This window comes from Leopardus geoffroyi, chromosome C3 (assembly GCF_018350155.1).
Source record: "Leopardus geoffroyi isolate Oge1 chromosome C3, O.geoffroyi_Oge1_pat1.0, whole genome shotgun sequence".
Taxonomy (NCBI): Eukaryota; Metazoa; Chordata; class Mammalia; order Carnivora; family Felidae; genus Leopardus; species Leopardus geoffroyi.
Genome location: NC_059338.1, coordinates 75,301,718 through 75,328,335, shown reverse-complemented (window position 1 = coordinate 75,328,335; position 26,618 = coordinate 75,301,718). Strand labels below are relative to the sequence as shown.

The following is a 26,618-nucleotide window of genomic DNA, read 5'->3' as shown; positions in this document are numbered from 1 at the left end:
CCCCACGTGTGTGCATGCATCCGCACACGTGCACACGCAACGTGATGCAGGAGGCAGAAAAAATCTCAGAAGTTTATGGCAGGCTGCCCGCGTGGGACCAGTGCTCCCCTGAACACACTTTGGGGTATTCTGGTTATGAGAGAGAAAAGGCCTCCGCGAGGAATCAGGAAATGGGACATTCTGAGAGGATTCTTCCACTGCCCAGCTGTCTAAGGACTGACCAGACAAAGTCCCCTCCAATGTGCCCAGCTCTCTTATTCACATATTCAGTCAACTGACCTGCGTGACACCCAAGCTTCTTCCCAGGACTGCCGGACCTCAGGCCCATACACTTTGGTCACCTTATGGTGCCCACTCTCCATGGGATAATATCCATGGTCTCGACATCCCACGTCCTTGCAATGTGACCTACTTACCTCCCCAGGGTTATCACTCAGCCCGTGCCCTGCCTCACCTGGGGCAGGCGGCTCACTGCAGTTGGCCCGGGGAATCCACAGGTTTAACACCAGAAGTCCTGCAGCCCTGGAGCCCTCTCGGTGCTGAGCAAATCTGGGCGGAATCTACACAAAATCCCCATTCCGCCTACAGGTCAGGCCTTGGCATGTGTTTCCAAATCCCGTTCCCTCTACACAAACTGGGAGATAGCACCTGTTAGGGGTTGAATTGTGCACCCCCCCAAAAAAAGATATGCTCAAATCCTAATCCCCAGTACCTCAGAATGTGACCTGATTTGGAAAGAGGATCTTTACAGAGGTTTTTCAGTTCAAATGAGGCCATTAGGCGGGGCCCTAATCCAATGACCACTGTCCTTATAGAAAGGGGAAACGTGGACACTGAGACAGACACGCACAAGGGAAGGTGATGTTTAAAGACCCACGGGGGGCACCATGTAAAGATGGAGGCAGAGACAGGAGGGATGTGTCAGCAGAGCAAAGACCATCAGAGACCACCACATGACCACCAGAAGCCAGGACAGAGTCCTGGAGCAGATTCTCCCGCCGAGCCTCAGAAGGGACCGACTCTGCCAGCACCTTGATCTCAGACTTTTAGACTCCAGGCCTGTGAGACAAGGACACTGCCTTGGGTAAGCCACCCAGTGTTTGGCCCTCCATTGTGCAGCCCTGGGAAACCGACACACCACCAAGTCCTGACGCTTTCAACAGTTACCTTTGATGTGCTTTCCTGCTGGTCCTGGAAGGGACCCCAGACTCCTGGACATCACACTCAAGGTGCCCGCCACCCTGGTGCAGGGAACACACAGCCCCCGGTCCTGTGCGTGTCAACCACAACCTTTACCTTTCGATTCCTTCCATTCAGTTAACACTTGATGAGCAACTATGATGAGCCAGGCCCAGTTACAGACATCCGAGTGACATCAGGGAACACACCAGGCGTCCCCTCTTCCAGGAGCTTACAGCCTACGGTCGGTGTGAGGGAAGGCAGATACCAACCAAAAACATGGAAATGGAGCAAGGTTACCGGTGTTTGTGGGGTCGGAGAACCAGCAGGGTAGGTGGGGGTGGGAGGACTGCAGCTTTAGAGGGGTGGTCAGGGCAGGTGTTTCAAGTTGGATTTCCTGATACAGAGTCTCTGAGTTGGAAATCTGTGTGCAAACATGTATTGGGGAGTGATCTCAGGAACACCTGCCATGGGAGAGAGAGAACTGGAGGGCGGGAGAGATGGATGGATGGAGATATAATTGCAACAGGAGATTCGGCCAGTCCATGGGAACTCAGAACCTGGGAAGGTCCGTCACAGATGCCCCTGATGGGGGCAAGGGGAACAGGCTTTTGTGGCACCCATCAACCAGTCACTGGATGTCAGCAGCCCTGGAGTGGAGGGAAGGGGTGCATGCAACTTTGGGCAAGGTGGAGACCTCTTAGCTAGGAAACCCCACCCCGGGAAGAACCCAGATGTGAGAGCCCTGCAGCTCCCAGCTGGAGCCCCTGGCCAGCACATCGCAGCAGCCGCCACAGGAGAGGGTCTCCAGCAGTGACCTGGAAGAGTCAAGGGGAGATCAGCACAAAGGCTCTACTGCGGGATCATGTCTGGCACAATCAAGGAGCACTAAAGAGACCTCTGTGGCAGGAGGGACATGAAGGAGGGAAGAATAGCATCATCACGGGGCCTCTGGCTTTGTTCACAGCAAACCGAAGGGCTCTTGGAGAGCTGGAACACAGAAGCATCTCTTTAGAAGGACCATCGGGCTTCTACGTTGTGATGGATTAGGGATGGCCGAGGGTGACATCAGAGAGATCAGACAGGGGAGATGATAGTATAATTCCAGATGGGACAGATGGTGGCTTGAACCAGGGCATTAGCAGGAGGGGGTGAGAAATGTCATCTTCAGGATGCATTTTGAAGAGACAGCCAACACGATTTCTGGCTGCAGTGACATGAGGAGGGAGGCAGAGAGAAGTCAAGAAGTGGTTGGTCTCGACAACCAGGGAACGGAGTTGCCATTAACCAAGGGTGGGGGGGTGACTGATGGAAGAGATTTGGGAGGGAAGGTGGAAGATGGGTGTTTGGTCTCTGTGTCACGTAGACAAGATGATAATCGGTCAAACTTGTGCCGGGCAAGTCTGAAATCTGGAAGAGGGAAGGGGCTGATGACATTGACCGGGAAACCAGTGGCACAGGAATGGTATTTAAATGCAGGGGACCGGGTGACCCAGGGAGTGAATGTCCAGAGAGGGACATTGCTAATTTGATTGGTTAAAGCCTGTGATGTTGAACAGGATGGATGCCCTTTAATAAAGGGCAAGGTTACTTTGCCTTAAATCCCAACAACCATGTGCAGTGGTCTTAAACCTCCAATCTATTCCTTGTATTCAGAAACTATAGCTCAGCCAACGGGCCCCAGGCCCCTCCTGGGACGCAAACATCCATTCATCGTCTCTCCTCTTCCTCTCCCTCCCCGCTGCCTCTAAACACTTGAGTCTAAAGATTTATCTCCATTGGGAGTAGGGAGAGACGGGAAGAAATCCCAGTCTGGCCTTCGCGCCTATGCCTAATCCTCATTGCCCGATCTGTTTTCTCAATACCCTGTGAGGGGAGAGTATTAGGAACCTTCCCAGCTATAAATAAAGCACACTGGTTCCATTTCATCACTGTTCCTTATGGCTCCACTGCTCACTAAGTCATGGGAAGACAGAGATCAGTGGTGGGATTTGTGCTTTATACAAAGCTTAGAAATTGCTAATCAATAGGATTTGGAACGCAGTAAGAAACCTCTTTGTCACGTAGCTCAGTAAAGGTCTCCTGCATCATTGCTACCCTGTTCCTGTGAGTACCCTCACCCAGTATATATGAATTCAAATATACGTGTGCTGATCCCCTTCCAGGCAGGCACTGCTCCTCTCTGCTCCAATCTCTGCTCTATGCTTCGGCTAAATGACATTCCAGTCCAAATCTGATCATCCCCCTGCTTAAAACATCCCATACTCAGCCCTCCTGCACCGACTCCTCAAGCAAAAGCTCCAACTCCTTGGTATGCACTTTGCCTCCCCCAGGGGCCCTCTGGGGACTCCTCTCCCACCCTGTTAGCATCAGTTCAGAGAGGCGGCAAGTGGGCCATGGCCACGCCCATCAGCTCTACTTGACTTGATCACAGGGAACAGCACAGCTCAGTTCAGGAGGCAGGTGAGATTTCCCTCCGCAGGGCCAGCTTCCAGCCTCTGCACACCAGGCTCTCTGGCTCCAAGCTCCCATCTACAGACAAACTGCTCTGACAAAAGCTGGCCTTGACCACCGGAGGCCGAATTCAAGACACTCTGGGTCCCCATACCCTTTGATCTTTCTGCAGGATGTGACCCCGGGGATGCTCCCTCCTTCAGGCTCTCACGTTTCTGTGTTTCTTCACTTCTGCCATTTCTCCTCTCTTCTGGTGCTTCTGACACCTCCCCAACAGCTTTAGCTCAGACACTTTCGTGTGTTTCTTCACCTCCAAATGTATTTAAATTGTGATTTTTCTCTTGGGGTCTGTCTTGCCAACAGAATAAAGAACAGTGTCGATAGTCCTGGCTTTGAGGACCGCCAGCCATGAATTCAAACCCTGACTCTGCTGCAGATACAGCCAGGTATCTCCGGGCCTCAGTTTACCCACCTGGAAGATGAGCTGGCCCGTTTGCCTAGCTCACAGGGCTGTCAATAGTGCCGAGTGAGCTGACGTACCAAAGGTCCTGGCATGCAGTCTGAGCTCCCAAAGGGTCACCGGTCCCTGAAGAGCTTGAGCCAGGCTCAAGTACACCCACGAGCCGATGAATCCCAGCCCAGATTCCTGCCTGTCCTCTGGACTCAGCTCCCGTGTTGCCTCCAGACTGGTGGACACATATCGCCTACCCCAGCTGCCTGGTCCTCCTCTGCCTCGGCTTTATCTGCTCCTTCAAGCCAACAGCTGATTTCGACTGCAACTCCTCTCTCCCCCTCAACACTACGTAAAGGCACCAGTTCTTCTGATTCCTCTGCATCAGCATTTCCCAGGTCTTCTCCCTCCGAGCCATCCTCACTGCCCTCCTTGTTTTCCCCACCCTAAGACCCTAAGTATCCTTCCAAAGAGCCATTTCTACCATGCCCGCAATCACTAACTCCCTTAGTTAGACTGTCCCGTAGCCCTCCTTTATCTCTTTATCTACAAGCGCCATCCCAGGCACGGGACACAACACATCGGCCCTTCACCACGACCAGGGCTAGCCCCACCCCGCCCACGCTAGGGAAAAGACACCGCTCACGCAGCTGTCCTGAGCACCTGAGCACCGTGGCACTTCCCAGGAGAGGCCATGCTTTTTTGTTTCCAGGCCATTGCACATGCGGTTCTCAATGCCTGGGACTCCCTCCCAGCCTTTATCTGATGAGAGAGCCCCCTCTCACAGGCAACCTGTCCCGATGCCTCTGGGGTGGGGGGGGAGGGCAGTCCTTGTCCCTGCTTTGCTGTCCTGTTTGGGACATCGATTTCTTGACTTGCATCCCTGACTCCCACAGTCGGCTGTGGATGACTTGAGTTCACGACTCTGTCTTTCTCACTGTTCTGCCCAGAAACCCTAGGGTAGCACAGAGCCCAATGTCCCCCAAATGAGTAAATCAACAAGTTTATAAATGCATAAACAGAGGAACAGGAAATAAGGCTGATCTGCTTTACCAGGGGCGCTGTGTATGGGAATTCTATGGGAGGGATGCCACATGTTCCCTCTTGAGGAGGAGGACATTCAGGAAAGTTCTAATGGGTAAGAGAAAGGGGGAGCAAATGCTCATCGTTGAGGGTTCTATTTAGGGGAAGGACTTGTGTCATGGAGGTGTGGATACATTTGGTTGAGAAAGTGCCTCCCTTGCCTGCCAGTCACTGGCTGGGAGGATTCAATTCCCCGTACGTCATCCTCTCATTATGCAAGGATATCCAGGCATGTGCAGGGCAGCAAGGAAAGGAAGTCTGAGTCTGATTTCCCCTTGAGTGTAGCACTCGGTAGTTTTGTTGTTTGCAGAAGTACAGAGTGTTTACAGAAGGGATGAAAAAGACATCACAGCATCCGAACGTCCATCCTGACCCAAGGGAAACAAACATGCCTGGTAGGGTAGAGACAGAATGCCCAACTCTGGGTCCGAGAACCTCTCCCTCTGGCCACTGGCCACACATGCATACCTGGGCAGACACCGAACCCACGTTAGCCCCCGCGTCCTCTGCAATTTAGGGATAACACTCTCTGTCAAATTATGGGGTTACAAAATTATCAATTTTGTAGTGATCCAGAATTTTAAAATTTTCTTCCCCAGTTAAACTCTGGTGGAGTCTAGTGAGTTGAGACAGAATTCAGGAGAGGGTTTCATCAAATGAAACTATAGAGAATTGTTCTAAGAAAGCCTAAAATGTTACCCTTTGGGGGAAACACAGAGTGTGTTGATGAACACAAACAATCACCTATTTTTAGGAAGAGCAGGAAAGGGCCAGCCTTCTACTGGTGACTCCCCTTTTCCCAGAAGTTCCCAAACAGTCACTTCAGAGACCTGAACGTCAGCTTGTGGGACCGCTGGAGCCATGGAGGGTCCCAGCTTTGGCTACACGCATTTCCAGACTTCTGTGGTTCATAAAAGCTCCTCCCACCGAGCGGGTGGAGATCCACTGCCCGATGCCACAGAGTCCCTGCGAGAGAGCTCAATCCTCAGAGCTTCACACTGTGCCTCCCACAGGGGTTCAGGAGGAGGTGGGATACAGACTTGGGAGTGAGGACTGTTGGGCTGAATGTCATGTCCTTCCTCACCGTGTCGGATGATAAAAGTGCTTGCTCAAATACAGTATTAATCTCTACCAACATTACCAGTGACTTTGAAGCACAAGAAGCAGCAAAATTTAGTCATTTTCAGGATAAATGGTTCATATTATCAAGAGTGAAACGTCTCCAAATTAAACAACAAAAAGCAGGGCAAGGGAAAAAACAGAGAACAAACTGGTCTATTACATTTTGTAAAGGAAAACACATGTGTACATAAAATAGCGTTTTGAGCAATATTGGACAAGAAGAAAAATCAAACAGGAGCCCTCAAGGACCTCACTCCCTTACACCTTCTCCTCTGACCCAAGATCCATTCACAGAACCTTCTAGAGAAGAAACATCTGCGGTTTACTAGAGCTCTACGGACATTTGACGGGAATTCCCAAAGCAATACTTCAGAAATGTGTTGTGCACTTGGAAGTTGCTAAAAGATACTGTGGCCTTCCACAATATACATGCGTGTGGAATCAGCACACATACACCTTAAACCTACTTAACATTATAGGTCAGTTATATCCCATTAAGGCTGGGAACAAAAATAAATGTGGCTTTTTCACTTTGGAGACCTCAAATAGGGGGCGAAGAACAGGAAGCAGAGTCTCTCCCACGGAGGCCCATACGAATCAGCATGGGGTCCATTTAGATTTTCCACTGGAAACTTTAAAAACAAAAAAAACAAAAAAGTAAAACCAAGAAGACTTTACCCCTTCCTGGGGGATTAGGGGTCGTGACTATACAGCATCTGCTCAGGGGCGCCTGGGTGGCTCCGTCGGTTGAGCGTCTGACTCTTGATTTCAGCTCAGGTCGTGATCTCAGGGTTCACGGGTTCAAGCCCTGTGTGGGCTCCACATTGGCAGTGCAGAGCCTGCTTGGGATTCTCTCTCTCCCTATCTCTACCCCTCCCTTTCTCATGCTCTCTCTCTCTCTCTCAAAATAAATAAACTTAAAAAAAAAAAAAAAAAAAAAAAAAAGCACCTAATTAAAACATAGGAAGGAAGGCCCAGTTCAGACTCTGGCCAGATCAGCGGCCCCTTTCAGGCCATCTTGGCTAGCACCGCAGGGCCCAGACCTCTGTTTGCCTAGGAGCTTTACAAATACAACCTCGCTGGCTTCCAACAACGATCCTGCAAAACCACGGAAGGAACAGAGACCAGAGGTTAGCAACTTGCCTGTGGGCAGCCGGCTGATAACAGAAGACACAGAATCCAAATCAAGATTTGTGTCTGTGCTCATTCCTTCTATCGCCTTCAGGACCAGACGCCTTTCGCTCCCCTGAGGGGCCTGCCTTGTGTTCTTGTAACCACTTTGAGTTCAAAACTAGAAAGGGCCACACTGCCCAGGGGCTTCTGCCTCTTCTGTGATGCCCCCAGGGGGCACACAGGCCTGTGGGCAGCTCACCAGAGGCATGTTCACCTCTACAGGCCACACTCAGCCCCCTGGAAGGGTCTCTTCTTCACAGGCCTGCTGAGCATGTCCTCAGCCAGGGGTTAAGAGGATAAAAGGCTTAAAGCAGCAGGCTCAGGAAGTCGAAGATTCAAAGGCAAAAGAAGAGAAAAATGAGACAGGGCCATTGTTGACAGGAATGTGGACTTTCTGGAAAAATAATCCAGAATGTCCAACTTACACATCAGTACTTGAGCCACCATCACAGGAAAACTTCTAATAATGACTGTTTACAGGGAGATCAAATTCTTATTAAAACAATAATAAGGAATTTTATTCTTAGAGACTCTGGAGCCTACCCACATTCCCCCTGCTAGATGGAGCCCTTGACTCTGAGTGATAGAAATCCTAAATCACACTGACTTACACACAAAGGGCGTCTGTGGGTTTGCACATGTGGAGAGTCACAGGACTGAACTGGTGTATTAGATCCATGGCCTCTTACCCACTGACCGTTCATCAGGGCGCTCGCCCTGTCTCTGCAGCAAATGTGCGCTGGTCAAAGCCAAAGCCCTGGAGACGCTCGCCCGGTGGGTTCACATGCACCCCGAACTCCCTGGGCCATAGCTGGGGCGCTCCTTTACCCGGCAAAGCTGAATGTCCGATGGGGCTCGCAACCGTTTATAATCCCTGCTCCCTTTCAAAAGTGAGGGAATGAATGGGAAGGATCGCAACATATTTTAATAAGAGAAGTGAAGGAAAGGATTGTTTCTGACAGAACCAGACAAATCAATTAATTGATCTCTGGCGAGTAAAGATAATTGTATTTCTGAGTCTATTAAGGCACATCAGGGCTGGTTAACTCATTTCACAGGGAGCTGGCTGTCACTGGCCATTAGGCTCTGGTGGGGATGTCGAGGCATAAACACAAGATGGCATTTTCTTCCAGGAGGCCCTTGACTTATGGCTCAACCGTGTTCACTCTGGTAGAGAAAAGGCATGTGAGTTCGTTCAAAGTGGTTTTCAATCCTAATAGTTCCATGAGTGTCTGACCTTAGACATCAGATCTGATAATACTGATCGTGGGCCGTTTCGTGCAACTCTTGTGTGGGGACGACAGAATTTATCTGTAATCATCTACAACCTCCGGGGCAGAAAATCTTCTAAGTGATATTGAAGAGGAGGTGTGGAGGAAAGGCCAGGAGATGAATCTGACCGTCGGGGAAAACCTGCACTCTGAAAGAAAGTCAGTTTGATGTAGAGCTTTGTCTGACTTAAGATTTAAAGTGAAATATGAATACATTTTCAAGGACAAATGCTAGCTCCCTTTTCGGCAAACAGTAGTAGGAATGAAGGTTCACAACCTCATATATAGGTACAAATGAGATATAGGAAATTGATGACTTAGGACATCCACATAATGGGTTTACACTTAGTTGTCCACTTACGTATTTCCTTACGAGAAAATAGTTGTAAATAAAATAAAACCCTCCACTCTGGCTTCCAGAATCCACACTGGAAAGCCAACACGGGCTCTCCATGGGTTCGTGAACAAAGGGCTTGTATGTGCAAAGGGAGGCAAGGTCTGGTCTCCTACAGGGAAACTTGACAAGTGCTAATGCCTGGGGTCCCGCCCTAGAGATTATTTATTTAATTAGTCTGCAGGGTAGATTTTTGGGTTCTGCCGATGATTCTAGCACATGGCCTAGTCCGACACTGTCAGAAACGTCCTGCGCTGTTCAACCAGACTCACCTGGAAAACACGTGAAAACATGGTTTTCTGAGCCTCACAACCAGCCATCCTGACTTGGTTATATCTGAGCCAGGACCAAAACTCTCCATCTCTAACAGCAGCAGAATGGTGACTCTAGCCACACTTTGAGGTGCATCGATTTAAATAGTACATTGGGGGGTGGGGGTGGGCGCCTGGGTGGCTCAATCGGTTGAGCGTCCGACTTTGGTTCAGGTCATGATCTCATGGTTTGTGGGATCGAGCCCTACATCAGGCTCTGTGCTGCCTCCATCCAACTATCTCGCCGCCACTCCCCACCACGTGCATACACTCTCTTTCCCTCTCTCTCTCTCTCAAAAATAAATAAACTTTAAAAAAAATAAATAGCACATTAGGAATTAGGAACTGTTTTCTCATGATTAATATCATTTAATAAAGATCCACGTGACCCCACCTGAGTTGCAGGAAGTTCTGAAAGCAGCAGAAAGTTCAACCCAGGCAAACACAAGCTGTCATTGATCTCCTAGGAGGCACCAGGCCCCATACTGGGCTGGGCACTGGCCATATAAAGTCACATAGGATTGGGTCTTTACCCTTAAGGAGACTAAGGCCATTTGACAAGAGAACAAAGCCAGAAAGGACAACCACTGTTATCTCAGCACATCTGTGACATTAACATCACTGTAGTGGCCAGTCGAAGGAGGGACTGGCTGTCTTAAGTTCTGGGATCCCCCTCCCCCCTTTCTTTCTTTCTGTTCACTTCACCGTGGCCTTCTGGGTAGGCTCCGCTTCCCGACACCAGCGGGCCATTCTGTGGTCCTGCCCTTCCAGGTCCTCTGCACGGCTGACTGCCACCCGCCTTTCAAGCGACAGCTCTGTGTGATCCACTGCCAGGGCCCCTCCTCTGACTCTGCCCACAGGCTGGCGTTCTTCTGCTGTTTCTCTGCACAGCACCCCAAGCCTGTCTTTGTCACAGAACTTATCGCACATCGTGGCCATTTCCTATGTGTGTGTCTGCCTCCCTCGTCAGCCGGTAAACACTCTGTGGGCACAAGTCTCCCATCTCCACGTTTCTAGAGCCTATTACAACAGTGTATGCTCATTAGCGTCTATAGCAATGACTGTGTGAGTGGACGGCAGAGTAAAACAAGACAGACAGTCTTTAAGAATATGGGAACGAGGTGTTCATAAAAACTGGGCTGAATGCAGTAGGTAAATATCAATGCACAGAAATAGTTTGCACAGGAGGTTATATTTAAGGTGGAGCTTGGTAGGGTAGAATTTTCGAGGTAGGTATTAGAAGGACAAGGGTCAAGACTGACCTGAGCACAGACAATAAGGCACAGAAGTTTAAGGTCAAACCATTCGGGGTGTGACGGGTGGGAGCGCAAGCAAGCTGGAGGGCTGTACCCAGGAAGGCACGGCAGGCACACCAACCCTTTCGGATGGTGACTCCGTTAATCACATTAAGGACAAGCAGGGGGCAAGGATTCATTAGTAGGAGTGACAACGTAGACAGTTCCTGGTAGATACCAGGCACCACGCTAGGTGCTCTGCATGTATTAATTAATGCAACTAATACCAGAAGACTTCTGATGACCCCATGAGACTGTGTCATAGACACTTCACAGGTGACAAAACGGTGGCTCTCAGCATTCTGAAAGGATATTTTCACGCTCTCAGAGCTTACAAGTGTCAGAGTCTGGCTTCACGTTCAGGTCTGACCCCCAGGCCAGGCTCCCCAGGCCTCCCTGCCTTTTTGTCAGGACGCGTCTTGCTGCCGAGCACGGGTTGACAATTCACCAATGTCTGTTGACCGGTTTCAGGAGAGGCTTTTCCTTTGGGAATTTTCTTCAGTCAATGTCGACTTTGGATAAATGCAAGTTGACTGTTTGCTCAAAGCAAACATCACCCGAAGGCAACATGCATTCTGGGACTAGAAAAACCATCCACAAACGTAAATGTGCTAGAAGCAAATAATCCCTGATCGGGGCAAAATCTCGAGCAATATGCTCAGTTCTGCATCCACGTGGTTCTGGTCCAGCATCTCACAATGGGCAGTGATGCTCTGGGACGTCGGATGGAGGTACAAGGGGCATTTCTCATCAACTGGAGAAACAGTTGTAACTTGGACGGCCACAGTCAAATTCAGTCTAAAGGCACACTCCTTCTTCTGCAACCCCCAACTCTAATTTCTACCTCCTGGAGAGTCTTGAGGCACACCCTCACACCCCCAAAATGGGCCAGCCTCCCCAGATGCTGCCTTCTTTTCCTTGAATGGCCTGTGGAAATCCTCTGTTTTCTTTCATGCAGTGGGCAACTTGCCCACTAGGCTTGGATGGCGGTCATCACTCCCCCATGGAGTGCTTGCTGGTAAAGTAACTACATCTCACTGTGAGCACGGCTCCTGCGGGATTCGGGGCAGGAAAATCCTTAGCGATTGAGCACCACAGACCGCGCCTGTCAGGATCCCCTCTGGCAGATGCAGAATCCTGGCTGGCACCACGCCTAGCCTGTCCGCGACTCCCTGCAGACTGGGCTTAGGGGACTGGGGGCTCTTAATGTCAAGGTCTTATTGCTGATGGGGCCCTAGAGATCTTAGAACCCACTCCATCCCTGTAAGAGGTCTGACTGCTTCACCCAATGACATTCCAGCCTGTCCACGGCCATCCATGGACATCCCAACCTGTCCACGGCCATAGCTGCTATGAAGCCCACCCTCAAGCATGTTCAGTCACAAGATAATACCCTCATCCACATCAACGTCCAACACCACAGAGTGCTAGCATGAGGAGCTGGAGGAAATCTGTGAGATCCCTTGTCCCACTAGACAAGTGGCCACCAAGTGCCAATGATTTCATAAAGTAGAAACGTCTTCAAGCGTGCAACCCCACTATATGTACATTTATTTATAATCACATGCATGTACAGTTGTATACTCCTATGCAATGTGCATTATAAGTATAGAAAAAGGTCTTTGAAAAGATCAGAGAAGGAATGTAATAATCCATGTTTTAAAAATCAATTACTTTTATATTAAAGGAACACATAACCTTTTTGCTCTTACTAAAAATATACATAGTGCAGTGATTCAATGTTCGGATTTTAATTTAGCCTGATTAAATATCAGACTTTGGTGGTGAGCGCAGGGTTACGCAAAATGACTCCCCAAAACACACAGATCTAGAGGATCTTAGGCTTGCTGAGAGAGTCACGGTTTCCACGCTCATCTTGTAACCCCCTTAACCAACTGCACGGGGCCCTCTTTGAGTTCTGGATGTGTCCCTAGAAATGTCTTGCTAATGGATATGATCTCATACAAGACCTCGTCAATGCCTGAAGGCCCAGAATACAATCAGGACAAGGTGCATTATGAATAATCATGGTGACAAAGCCATATATCAGATCGTTGTTTTAAATGAGTTCAAATTTCTCAGTCTGCTAATTTGGGCATCTGATCAGCCTGTCACTCCATCTCCGCGTGTGTGTGACCAGGCTTGTGCAAGAGAGGACCAATGTGGTTCTGTCATTCCTGCTGTTTGCTATGCTTTAATTATTAATGCTACCTTCAATTCATGACAGCCTTACAGTATCTGTTCTGAAGCCACTTGCTAGTCTGTGATGGTTGGTGCAGTTAAAGGTAGAAAACAATTTACAGGTGCGGGTAACTGCCCAGTCACAAACTGCAGTATTTTGCACTGCGAGGGTGAGGTCGTCAGCTCATGTGTGCTGTGGGACAGCCCTCTTTTATTTGATGCTGGAGCTACTAAGTGGGATTCATCACTGTGTGCTGTGTGGACACAACAAGGTTTCCAGGATCAGTGTGGATTCTAATTATTAGTGAAGCTTGATTTCTCTCTTAGTTTTGATTAAAACCATCGTAAGCAGAAGTGTTAGTATTTTCTGCCCACATCTTGATGGATATTTTGTGCAGCCCTGGGGAGAAGGCAGCCCACTTTGGAGACCAGGCTCATTTATCAGACCCGGAGCAATTCAGCCCCAGAGCCCCACTCTGCTACGTTACAGGTGTGTAGCATTTCACTGCCCTGATCCCAGTTACCTGTCGGTCAAAATAAAGATAATATCACTCATTCTCTGGTTGGTTATGAGGATTTAGGAGATATTGAATAGAAGTGCCTCACACTATGATAGACACATGACATTATCAGAAATGCTTCCCTTCTCGTAAATGTAGAATCTGAAAGGCAGAGTGGAAGGACACACCAGAGGAGCTCCAAGAAGCAGTAACCAAGCCAGGACTTGGGAGGTCCGGCCCCAAGCCCAGACCCTTCTCACTCCACCACACAACTTCTGACCAAGTGAGGAGGGCGATGAGCTTGACCCACGGTGACGGGTTTCCAGAGGAGGCAGAGTTTTTGCTCCCTAAAAACTCCAGCTCCAGAACTCCTAGGTGCCCCTGTCCCTGGAACAGAACTGGTCCCAGGATCGTTTCCTTTTCCCCTCACCATCTGATTCAGGTCACCTACCAAAACGGCTCGGCCACCGAATTTTACCTTATGTAAGAAGGGGCCATAACATATAAGAGGCACTTGAAGCATTAATTTCAGCCTCCTTTTGAACCTGGAAACTAACCTTGGGTGGCAAGACTGTCAAAGTGTCACAGATTGGTCCCCTTCCATCAAGAGACTGTCTCTGTTTCTCTACCCTGAACCCAGACTGTTCTTGCACTTGGCTTTGGCCAGCAGAAGGCCACCTGTGCAGGGTAGAAACCACCCCGTGCAAGCCTGAGGACAGCTGGCAGGAGGCTGTGTGTCTTTCCACTCCTGCTCGGAGGACTTACCTGCCAGGTAGACAAGCCCGGCTCGCCTGCTGCCTCCAGCATTTGGATTTTCCGCTTGGTGAGACAAATAATGAAAATCCTTTCCTCATTAATCCAGAATACCCTACAACCTGCTCCAGCTTGGTAGAACCTTCCCGACTGGAGCCCGGCTCCCATCGCCTGTCCTCCCTGAGATACATGAGCTACATCGAAAGCTGTTGTTTTAAGCCACTAAGGTTTAAGGTGGTTGGTTACAGAGCAAAAACAAACCTTTAGATGGAACTGCTTAAAAGCATAAAGTTGAACAAAAATCACAACAGCTGCACTAATGCTTGGGCAAATCTTGATTTTTAAAGTAACCTTTTCCTTTTTTCCGCAAGCCTCCCCTCCTCCCTTCTTTGGTTTCAGGAACGTGGTACCATCCCTGAAAAAGACCAAGGACTAAGGAGGCTGGCAGCACATACTCCATTCCTATCGAAACCGGCTAGATCCTGTATGTCCCTATAAAACACTCCAGCCCTGTCCTCTGGGAAGACTTGCAAGTTTTTGAAGGCCATAGCCTGCTTCAGCCTCCTTTTCCCAGCAAAGCAATAAAGCTATTGTTCCTCTTTAACCCAAACGCTGTCTTCGAGTTATATTTTGGCTCTGAAGCATGGAGGTGGTTTTCCACAACATAGATGCCTCCTGTTTGGCTCTGTTAACCTGAACACATCACAAACTCAGTTACTATGAACTTAGGCCCCCTGGTCTGCAACACAAGGAAAGTAGTAGCAGTCACTGTGAGTACACGGCCCTGGTCCAGGTCTGGATGCTTTACGTAAGCATTTCACCTTATTATTATTTGCAGTGACCCTGAGAGGTAAGTCTATCGTGACGACCTAATGCGATCATGCGTGTGAAACGCCAAAATCAGAGTATGTCCTCAAACACTGCAAGCGACTACACTCTACCTCTGTACTTACAGAGGACATCATACATTTTAAGTCTGTGAGAAATGGAGGCACAGGTTTTACGATGCGCAACTTTGGGAGATGGCCCCACACATGCTGGTCGTGCAGACAACTTTTATCATCAGAGCTACCCAAGCAAGCCTCATGTCCCATAAATTCACTTCCCCCTCAACCTGACTACTGTATGCAATGGAAATAGCAACTCGGAGGAGAGAAGATAGACGAAAGGGCAGGAGGGAGGGGAGAGATTCACGTTCTCAAGTGTCTGTCAATATATGGGTGATTTTCAACTGCACTAAACATTTGGATTTTACACTTGGCAGGAAAAATAATGAAAATCCTTTCCTCATGAATCCAAATGCCCTACAACCTGCCCTTATCATCTCCACTCCCTGCCAGGAAAAATACACACAAACATCCATGGGGCGCCTGAGTGGCTCACTCGATTAAGCGTCTGACTTCAGCTCAGGTCATGATCTCATGGTTCGTGGGTTCAAGCCCCATGTCAGGCTCTGTGCTGACAGCTCAGAGCCTAGAGCCTGCTTTGGATTCCGTGTCTCCCTCTCTTTGCCCCTCTCCTAATTATGCTCTGTCTCTCTCTCTCTCATCTCTCAAAAATGAATAAATGTTAAAAAAATTAAACACACACACACACACACACACACACACACGATCCTGAACAACACGGAGGGTCCAGGGCACCCACCCACCTCCACGCAGTCAACAATCATGAAGGACTTTTGACTCTCCAAAAACTTAACTACTAACAGTCTGCTGACCAGAAGCCTTACTGATAACTGATAACATAGTCAACTACACGTATTTTGTATGTTATATTACATACTATATTCTTACACGAAAGTAAGCTAGAGAAAAGAATATGTTATTAAGAAAATGATAGAGAAGTGACATTCGCAATACTATATTGTATTTAAAAATCCATGTACTATGGACCTGCACAGTTTAAACACGTGTGGTTCAGGGGTCAACTGTATATGTACACACACACACACACACACACACACACACACACAAATAGAAACAGTGACGCATACTTACCCTCTCTGAAAGAGATCCACATTATAAAATTTATGTAGCTCTACAGAAAACTCAACCGTTCCTTGTACTTCAGACATGATCTTTTTGGTTCATTACCTGAAAAACAAGAGAGAAATTAACAGCTTGAGATCACGTCAGCCAAACACAGAGAGCCTGGGCTTCCACAAGGGGGACCCAAGTATCTGACCAATGAGGACCACAGTGTGCCCACTGGATGTCATCACTCAGAGTTTCCTTTAAAGGAAAAGACACACAGAGCGGAAGACACACTTAATGTCACTCGGCTCACACCGGAAGGACGGGACTTGAACCCAGTTATCCTAGTCCCAAGGCGGGTTAGTCTACCGCCCTTGCTTATCTGTCGGTGCCATGGAGGCAACAGCGTCCCAGTGATGAGCATGTGCCTCGCAGCCAACGGGGCTACAATCCCTGCTCTTCTGCTTTCTACCTGTGTCCCTTAACGTCTCCTTATCTGTAATGTGAGCCCTGATAATGGCACAAAACTCATAGCTAATGGACAGATTAAATGAGTCTACCACACGGAGCACTTTGCACATGTCCTGACATGCGTAATGATTAATAACAGTAATTGAAAACGACGTTATCGTTGTTAGCATAAATACCACCTCTACAGTGCTGAGGTGCCCGGGGTGGCAAGGACAGATGTGTTTTCTACCAAGCACGGTAGGCAGAGGGAGCGGGTGCCGTTGCCAAGCAGATGCTGAGCCCAACTTGACAGAATGCTAATTTTCCAAGCTAGGAGACCGCAGGGCCAACCACAAGAGGGTTGGGTGGGAAATTAAAATAGTCCAAGTCTTGGTTTGCCATAGGAAAACTCAAGGTCAACTCAAGGTAGGCTGAATTGTCTGAGGATATGAAACCATCTAGATACCAGTGATTTGGAGGAAGGGAAAGGAAGTGACTTTTATGGAGCACCCACTATATTCTTGCTGCTGCATAGAGTATTTTATGTAAGTTGCCTGATTTTGTCCAAGAAGAAATTTGTGACCAAGCTTCTTGCCGCATAACGCAGATAAGGAAGGGGATCCGAGAGGCTCTAATCTGGAGCCGTCTTCTTCATCTAGCTTTTGCTCAAGCAGTGTGTACCTTAGAAGGTGCCCTTGGGGCGCCTGGGTGGCGCAGTCGGTTAAGCGTCCGACTTCAGCCAGGTCACGATCTCGCGGTCCGTGAGTTCAAGCCCCACGTCAGGCTCTGGGCTGATGGCTCAGAGCCTGGAGCCTGTTTCAGATTCTGTGTCTCCCTCTCTCTCTGCCCCTCCCCTGTTCATGCTCTGTCTCTCTCTGTCCCAAAAATAAATAAACGTTGAAAAAAAAAATTAAAAAAAAAAAAAAAAGAAGGTGCCCTCACTTTCTCCAAGCCTCAGTTTGCCACCATGCATAATGGGGTGATACGAGCTACATGGAGGAGTCTGCAGAGGACGGGAGGTAATCACTTGCAAAGAGCAGGTTCTTGGGGAAGCAGCAGGTGGTCACTGGGTGGGAGCTGACGTGATCTTGGGGAGGGGAGAGTGAGTGAGAGGAAGGAGAGAAGCTAAGAGGGTCTCTCTTGGCTGACACCTAGGTCTCCTTTCAAAGCCCCTCTTCCTTCGGCTCCCCAGATGCCTCAATGACCAGACCACCATTGCTGTGGTTCGGAGCCCGACCTCCCTGTAGCCAGTGGGGTCACGCCAGGCCAGCTCCCAAGAATAAGAGCCTAAGACACTAACATGCTCTTAACTCTGTATCTCAGCTCTGGCAAAGGTGCCACGCAGGGAACCGTTTCTGAAGATGTAGAATTCCACTTACCCAATTGAAATGCGGCAGATCTGAGAACACAACCTCTATAAATCCTGCAAGATGGAATTTCAAGCTGATGAGCCCAGCTTGAAAGGCCTGGCTCACAAAGTGTGCTGAAAACCCATCTCCCTAAAGGGAGAGCCCTCGGGGTGCGCACCTGACCTGAGCCGAGGTCAGCGTCCCACCACTCAATTTTAAGGTCAAGGCATTTCCAGTAAGAGTCGGAGAGAGGGCCAGCAAAGGAGGCCACTCTACACCTGGTTTCATTATCACACGAAACATAGGGACAGTTCCATCGTCCCCGCTTCCTCGTCCTACGCTGCTCTCAATCCTTCAAACGCTGCAGAGCCAGCAAAGACATCCGACTCCTGCTTGTGGTTACCAGGGTCAATAATTCCTGACCCTCCCTGATCCCTGACTCTGGGAGGATGCTACACAGTACGGAGCAGAGGGAGAGCAACAGCGACTAACATTCAAGCCGCACGCCAAACCCCACGCTTCTATCGTGCGTTCCGCCGGAGGTCTCTGCGGCGGGCAGCGTTGGCCCCGGCGCACCCAGGGGGTGGCACGGCCGTGCACAAGAATAGCACTGAGCCAGGAGCCTGAACGTGGTAGTTTTCCACCTCAGGCCTTTGCTGGCGGAACGGCTGGGGCAGCGTTTTCCTGGGGAATTAATATTTATACCAAAAAAAAAAAATTAATGCATGGAAGATACCACATAAAATGTTGCTTTCCCCTGGGAAGATGCACCCTCCCGTCCTACTAGTCAGGACTAATAAGCTAGAACTTGTTAGTAAATGCAAACACAGCTTATTGGTGGAAAGCTGCGTGCTCCTTTTCAAGACCATGTGATTCATTATAACCAAATACCCAGTTAGTCAATGAGGAAGGTGGGCTCACATTTAAAAGACCAGTTTTAGGGGCATCTGGGTGGTTCAGGCAGTTAAGCTTCTGACTCGGTTTCAGCTCAGGTCATGATCTCACGGTTCATGAGTCCGAGCCCCACGTCTGGCTTCGAGCGGACAGTGAGGAGCCTGCCTAGCATTCTCTCTGCTTCTCTCTCTGCCCCTCTCTCGCTCATTCTCTTGGTCTGTCTCTCAAAAAAAATAAAAATAAAAAAACTTGGAAAAAATATTTAAAAAAATAAAATATAAGTCAGATTTCATTTTAAAAATTTCACATTGGGCAAGAAGATGCCAGCTCTACGGGAGAATAAGCCACAACAACAACAGTGTTCATAAATATACGAATGGCTCAGAGAGCGGTCACTGCAATACCTTCATTGCCCACACAGTAGAACTGACTGACTTCTCAAAGTAGAAAGTGTATGGATTCTTAGTGGGTGTAGCTACTGCTGCGTAACAAACGAGCCAGAGCTTACAGGTGCACACAGCACCCACGTGGCACACACTCAAAACGTCCCACATTCACATGACACCCATCCACCCAGGACACACTCAGACACAAGCATGCACACACACACACCGATTTGTTTTTAATTTTTTAAAAATATTTTTACTTATTTTTTCAGAGAGACACAGAGCACTAGCAGGGGAGGGGCAGACAAGAGAGGGAGACACAGAATGGGAAGCAGGCTCCAGGCTCCGAGCTGTCAGCACAGAGCCCAACGTGGGGCTCGAACTCACCGACTGCGAGATCATGACCTGAGCTGAAGTTGGACACACTTATCCGACCGAGCCACCCAGGCACCCCTCACACACACACCTACCATACACACATAATACATACACACCAACACACCCGACCCACAATACACACCAGATAGCACATCCACAGACATCTCCGCACTAACTCCCTACCACAACCACCGCCACATCCGCGCAAGCGACAACCATTCGACCCCATTTCGTGTGGCCCTGAGATGCTCAACTCCCAACGTGCATTCCCTGAAGGCCTCCTGCACATCCAGGTGCTACGCCTACTAAGTGGAAAAGCTGACTTGTCCTCACAATGCCCAAGACCGGGACAGGGCAGGGGCACCTGGGGGGCTCAGTCAGTTAAGTGTCCGACTTCGGCTCAGGTCATGATATCACAGGTCGTGACTTTGAGCCCCGCGTCGGGCTCTGTGCTGACAGCTCGGAGCCTGGAGCCTGCTTGGGATTCTGTGTCTCCCTCTCTTTCTTCCCCTTCCCTGCCTGTTCCTGCTCTCTCTCTCTCTCAAAAATAAATAAACATTAAAAAATAAAAAGACTGGGACAGGGCAATCAGGTGACAGTCACCGGGAGGGTGATTGAGGACTATGAGAAAGAGTCCTGGGTGCTCGGGGAAGGTGGCCCTGGGAAGGCAGACTTCTGAGCGATGAGGCCGTGCCTGGTCCAAGGTCATGGAGGTCAAAGTGAGGAGAAGGGATGCGTGCACCCTGATGTTTGCAGCAGCATTGTCTGCAACAGCCCAGTTATGGAAACAGCCCCAGGGTCTACCGACTGACGACTGGATAAAGAAGATGTGCTGTGTATAAGTATAAATACAAACATAAAAATATAAATACAAATATAGAGAGAATGGAATATTAGTCGTAAAAAAGAACGAAACCTTGTCATTTGCAACAACACGGATGCAGCTACCGAGCACAACACTAAGTGAAACAGGTCAGAGAAAGACAAATACCATATGGTCCCACTCGTACGTGGAATTTAGGAAACAAAACCAACAGGCAAAGAAAGGGGAAAAAAGAGAGAAACCAAGAACCAGACTCTTCGCTGTAGAGGACAGCCTGATGGTCTCCAGAGGGGAGGTGGGTGGGAGGTTGGCACCTGTGTGGGGGCAGCTGGCACCTGGCGAGCGTGATTGAGGCACGGGCACCTGAGAGAAAGGTGAGGGTAGGCCAAGGACCCCTGCTGAATCTGGCAGAGACGATGTGACGCACGCTTCAGAGTGGCCTTCCTTGCGGGTGGGGGAGAGAGCGGGGTCGGTCTGTGGAGCGCAGCCAGCTGTGTCCCGCTCACCCGGGCCTCACGGTCCTCCTCTGTAAAATGGGAGCCATAATAATACTTTCTTCATGGGGTTGTTAAATTAAAAATGTTAACACATATAAGGCATTCAGGACCCGGCACAGAATGAACCCTGATAAATGCTGGCTATTGTTAACTACTTAAAAAAATTTTTTTAATGTTTACTTATTTTTAAGAGAGAGGGAGACAGAGCACAAGAGGGAAAGGGGAAGAGACAGAGGGAGACACAGAATCCGAAGCAGGCTCCAGGCTCCGAGCTGTCAGCACAGAGCCTGACACGGGGCTTGAACCCACAAACTGTGAGACCGTGACCTGAGCCAAAGTCAGATGCTTAACCACCTGAGCCACCAGGGCGCCCCTATTGTCAACTTTATTACAGAAGGCACAGCCAGGGGAGAGAGTGGAAACAGAATGTGGTGAACTTACTGTTGCCTCAGGTTTGCATTCATTCAGAATGATCTTTATTGAGCATCAGCCACAATCCTGCCCTTTCTGGGAGACTTGGAACCCCACATCTGCCCAGCTAGGGATGGGCCCATCTCGCGAAGCACACCTTCACACCTTGGGAAGCAATGAACCTCCCATCACAGAGAGTGTCCAGGCAAAAGAGGGGGCCCTACTGCTCAGGGATCCCCAGCCCCTGTGTTGTTTTTAAGCGACAGCTGAACTCCCTCTCAGCCACAATGTTCTAGGACCCAGTAATCCCCAGGCAGACCATGTTTAGCTCAGATTAACAAGAACAAGCTATGAGATTCAGAGAACAGAGCGGCTATGTCAGGGAGCCCCATCTTGGAACAACCTCCGCCTGCTGCCGAGTTACCCACAATGCACGTTACACTGGCTCTCACAGCCTGGATTTCTGTACTTCAAGGAAAAGCCAAACAAGAGACTGATGTGCAGTGGTAACTAATGAAACGGATTTTTGTGAAGTATTAAACTGTTTTCATTGCCAGTAGGGTCTTATTAAAGTAATGAGGAAACACGATTTTGGAAAATCAAGCACGTTACTCATTCTTCCTCGAGGGTAGAGAAACTCAGGGCCCTTGGAAATAGGAGTCCTGTCTATTTACGGCTTTCTGAAGACTCCACGGCTCACCCGGTGGCCGGTTCACAGTAGAGGTTCACAAGTACATGTGCAACTAACGAATAGAGGGACAGCATCAGAAAACAGAGCTGCAGCCAGAGTGTGACTACGGAAGGGGGGCAGAATTCAACAAGGAAGAGCAAAGCCACCCAGGACAGGACCTGTACCATGAACAAGTGTGAGCACAGGCATCGATTACGGGGGGAGAGAACGTGTTGCTTGTGGTTAGAGAAACCTAACGAGGCCGGCCAGGTGAGCCCTTCCAGAAACGTTCGGCACTGAGGATGCCACCAGCTGCGGAGAACGAGGCATGACCCGTGCAGCGTGAAGCGGCAGGGAGGAACACGTTGGGGACGAGGGCAGGACGTTATCCTAAATCTCCCCAACCACAGCACGGCTGGGACCACACTGTGGGTGGTCCAGCTTTCCTCAACATTCGGGGCAAGGAGCGTCACTGACACAACACACAACACGTAGGAAGCACACAAAAGCAGATTCTTGGGTCCTACACCCAGACTTCCTAACGAGACTCAGAATGGGATGTGGGAACACTCGTGCTGAAGTGTGGACCCCGACACACCCGCCTCTCACACCAGGTCTGATGGGAAAACGACCCACGCAGCCAATTCCGGAACCAGAGACCAGAGGACTACACCTGCTGTCCATCCGTGTGACCTAAGGAGGGCAAGAAAGCACCTCTGGGAGCAAATACTGGATGCTTCTCTTTCAAGAATCAAGCCCCACTTCTTACAGAGCTTCAGAAAGTGGTCTGGATACGTAAACTGCCACGTAGAAAGCAGGAATTCTGTGTGGCATCTGGAACAAGGTCTTCACGGCAGTGTGTGTGCATGTATGTATGTGTGTGTGAGAGAGAGAGAGAGAGACAGAGACAGAGATAATAAATCTTTACCCCCCAGGGGCACCTGAGTGGCTCAGTCAGTTAAGTGTCCGACTCTTGACTTCGGCTCAGGTCACGAGCTCGCAGTTTGTGAGTTTGAACCCAGCACTGACAGTGCAGAGCCTGCTTCGGATTTGGATTCTCTCTCTCTACCCCTCTCTCTATCCCTTCCCCGCTTGCACACACTCTCTCTAAAAATAAATAAACTTTAAGTATATATATATATATATATATATATTTAATAAATATATGTATTATAATGTATGTATATATATTAATAAATAATAAATATATATATATTTAATAAAGCTTTACCCCCCAGGGGTAACACAGAGGGTTGAAAACAGACGTGACTCCCAGCCTTCCAGGGACACCTAAAGCTGACTTCACCAAGAATAACTGTTAATAACTGTGTGAATGCTGCGTTTCGAATTTGCTCTTCCTTCCATTATCAGGTTTCACTGAGATTTTTCTTTCTGTGTTTGCTTTCCTTCAGTTGTAAACCACTACCACCCAGACGGTCTATTCAAAGACATGCAAAATTCATGGTGTGGGTGGGAGAGACTCCTGGTTCTCTCTTCCAAAACCATGGCCTGCGGCCCTCTGCCCTGGTCACGGGGCCAGGAGATAGAGGGCTCTCCACTCCTTACGCTGGAGGTGTGAGGAGTGACCCCAAGGCTGTAGAAGGGTGCCCACCACCCACCCAGTTGTCTGGTGCTGACCAGTGTTAGATTTTAGTCCTCTCTTCCCCTTACCCCCTGCCGGGTATGAATGTGTCCCCCCAAATCCATATGTTGAAACCTAATCTCCAAAGTGAACTTATTAGAAGGTGGGCCTCTGGGAGGCGAGTAGGTCATGGAGGGTGGAGCACCAGGAATGACATCAGTGCCCTTATATTAGTGACCCCAGACGGCTGCCTTCCCCTTCTGCCACGTGAGGGCACAAGGGCTCTGCGACGAGATCAGGGCCCTCATCAGGCCATGCTCCCCGCCGGCCTCTGGCTTCCAGCCTCCTGAACCATGGGAAATGTATTTCTTTCTTTTTTTAATTTTGTTAAAGTTTATTTATTTATTTTGAGAGAGAGCGAGCAAGAGAGCAAGCCGGGGGAAGAGCAGATAGAGAGGGAGAGAGAGAGAGAATCCCAAGCCCCGATGTGGGGCTTGACCCCATGAACCCGTGAGATCACGACCTGAGCCAAAACCAAGAGTCAGGCACTTAACCAACTGAGCCACTCAGGGGCCCCAAGAAACACACTTCTGTGATTCATAAGCCACCCAGGCTGGTATTTTGTTCTAGCCCACTGGAATGGTCTAAGACACCCCCAGAGACACCTGTTGTCAACTCTGACTGTTGTTAGCTTCTCAAATCCGTCCCCTTCCCTCCATCTCCAAAGCCATCACCCTGCTGTCCTGGTCACCACCCTCTTGCCGGGACTGTTCCCCCTCCCCCTCCGGTGTCATAGCTGAGCCTGAGTCCTTGCATGAGACCCTCTGAGGACGCCATCTCTCCACGGACGCGGGGAGCATGCCAGTGCTTCAGGTGCCGAGGACCGGAGAGCGTCACGTGTCTACTAAGGACCCTTGACCATTGCCTGGCGGTTGGCCGTCACCAGCCAGCAGTTATTATCTTATTTCTGCCTTCAACGCTGCTGGCAGAAACTCAAAAGGCCGCTCGCAGAATCCAGCCCCAAAGCATGAGGCCACCCTCCTCTATTTTAGAAGTTCCAGGGGCCCTGGAGGCCCGGCCTCCACATCAACTAACGTTGAGTAACTGTGCTTCTCTTTGCGATATTTCTAAAATGTTTCATCAGTGGTTCACATTTTTCCTCACACGTTTTAGACCATTCTCAGTTGCCTCTGAGGAAATTTGTTAAAAATATTAAGACTACCGTGCCTCCCCTGACCGTTATCCACAGTTTTGCTTTCTGTGGTTTCCATCACCTGCGGTCAACCGCGGGGTGGAAACCCCAACTCTCTGTCACAGTGCCCGTGTCAGCCTCCTTGCTACATCTCGCGACGTAGGCCTTTGATCATCTCCCAACGTCACAAGAAGGTGAGTGCCATAGGATGTTTTGAAAGAACACATTCCCTAACTTCCATTACGGTATTGTTATAATTGTTTCGTTTTGTTATTAGTTATTGTTGTGAATCTCTCTCACACTCTGCCTGATTCATAAATTAAATTTTATCAGCGGTACGGACGCACAGGGAAAAACACAGTGCACACAGGGTTTGTGCTACCGATGGACTCAGGCATCCACTGGGTGTCTTGGGACAGATCCGCTGCTGAGAAGGGTATATACAACTGTGATCTGGAGAGATACCAGGATTTCAGGGCCTCATTAGATACTGTTTAGAGGCAAATCCTTTTACAAACACATCTTCCTTTAGGACGTATTTTTTTTTCCTTTTAAAACGTCAGTCTTCCACATGTGTGGCCTTTGAAAAGATTAAATGAAAAAAAAAGTGTGTTGATCTTCACATGCGTTAGCACACACTTTATGAAAAGGGCATGAAAAGCTGATGCTGCTGCAAAGATTATGAATCTTTTTATATCTTTTATAATTGTAAATTACAGGTGGTCCAGGAAGGGGCCCTCTCATGCTACAAAGAACGGTGAGGGCAGAGAAGGGACGGCCAGAGCACGACCCAGAAAGTGGGCGAGCATCCCATCAGACGCGCGGCCGGCCCTGGGGTCCGAGACAAGGAGCGTGCTGTGGAAATCTTTCTGAGTCACCTGTAGCCGCCCATCCCCCACCAGATGCCCATCCCCCACCTGATGCCCATCCCCAGGCAATTTAATCCAGGCAGACGTTCTGCTGAGGTAAGAACTCCAGTTTTCGGCCTGGCATGATCCCTGTTACGTGTTCCAGAAAAATGATCCCATTAAGCATGAAAATCGGCATTTCTTCGGCAAACAGGGAGGGTCACCCAGGAGGCAGGCTTCTGTCCTGCTGTGAGAGTATCTCACTGGCATGAGCTCCCCACCCTGGGGCCTCACCTCTGCATGGGAACTTAGACAAGTCATGTGAAATCTCAGCCTGAGTGTTCACATCCGGAAGATGGGCCCACAGGGTCTTTTCAGAGCTGTTGCTTAGGAACAAAGGAGGACCATCTCAGAGAGATGTGCATTCTTTCAACACACTGGGATCAAGTACACAGAACCATTCAAGGCACCAGGGACACAGAGACAACTGAGCCATGGACCTTAGGCCCTCAGAAGACACAGCTCAGAACGGAGAAAGCCAGGTCACAACGGGTTCACGAGGATAAGTGCCATGACGTAAAGATGCACAGAGAAGTCTATGACCCACACGGGCAGCCTGTCTGGACCTGGCCAGATCAAAGGACTCAGAGCTCAACCCTCAGCAGCTTACAGCCTCAGGCAAGACCTTAATCTCGCTGTGCCTCAATTTCCCCAAACGGAAATTGCTTTGGAGCCTGGCCTATGATGTTTAGTAAGTACAAGCTATCATGATAAGGAAGAAACCCTTTAAAAATGCCGTGGACATGGCAGGAGAGAAAGGATGAGCCCCTTGCACTGATGAGTGCAAGGCTGTGAGCTTCTCCAGGGTCTCCCAGCCTCCAGGAGGCAGAGGGAAGGCCAGACGCCCCACCTCTGACTCACGCATCACAGCAAATGCAGCCCCAGCCAGCTGGCCGCCTGATGTTTAAAAGCATTTTCTTCCCTTCAGTGTGGAA

At 49.4% G+C, this 26,618-nt stretch overlaps 1 protein-coding gene across 4 annotated transcripts in view; it reads right to left on the bottom strand.

Moving 5' to 3' along the window:
- FAM135B (family with sequence similarity 135 member B) overlaps nucleotides 1–26,618 on the bottom strand; it is a 281,119-nt gene that overhangs the window by 165,145 nt on the left and 89,356 nt on the right. For all 4 annotated transcript variants that reach the window (XM_045453577.1, XM_045453575.1, XM_045453573.1 and 1 more), the window contains exon 2: nucleotides 16,168–16,263. In XM_045453577.1, the coding sequence (XP_045309533.1) occupies nucleotides 16,168–16,244 (77 nt within the window). In that variant the 5' untranslated portion in view covers nucleotides 16,245–16,263. The remainder of the gene's footprint in view (nucleotides 1–16,167; nucleotides 16,264–26,618) is intronic.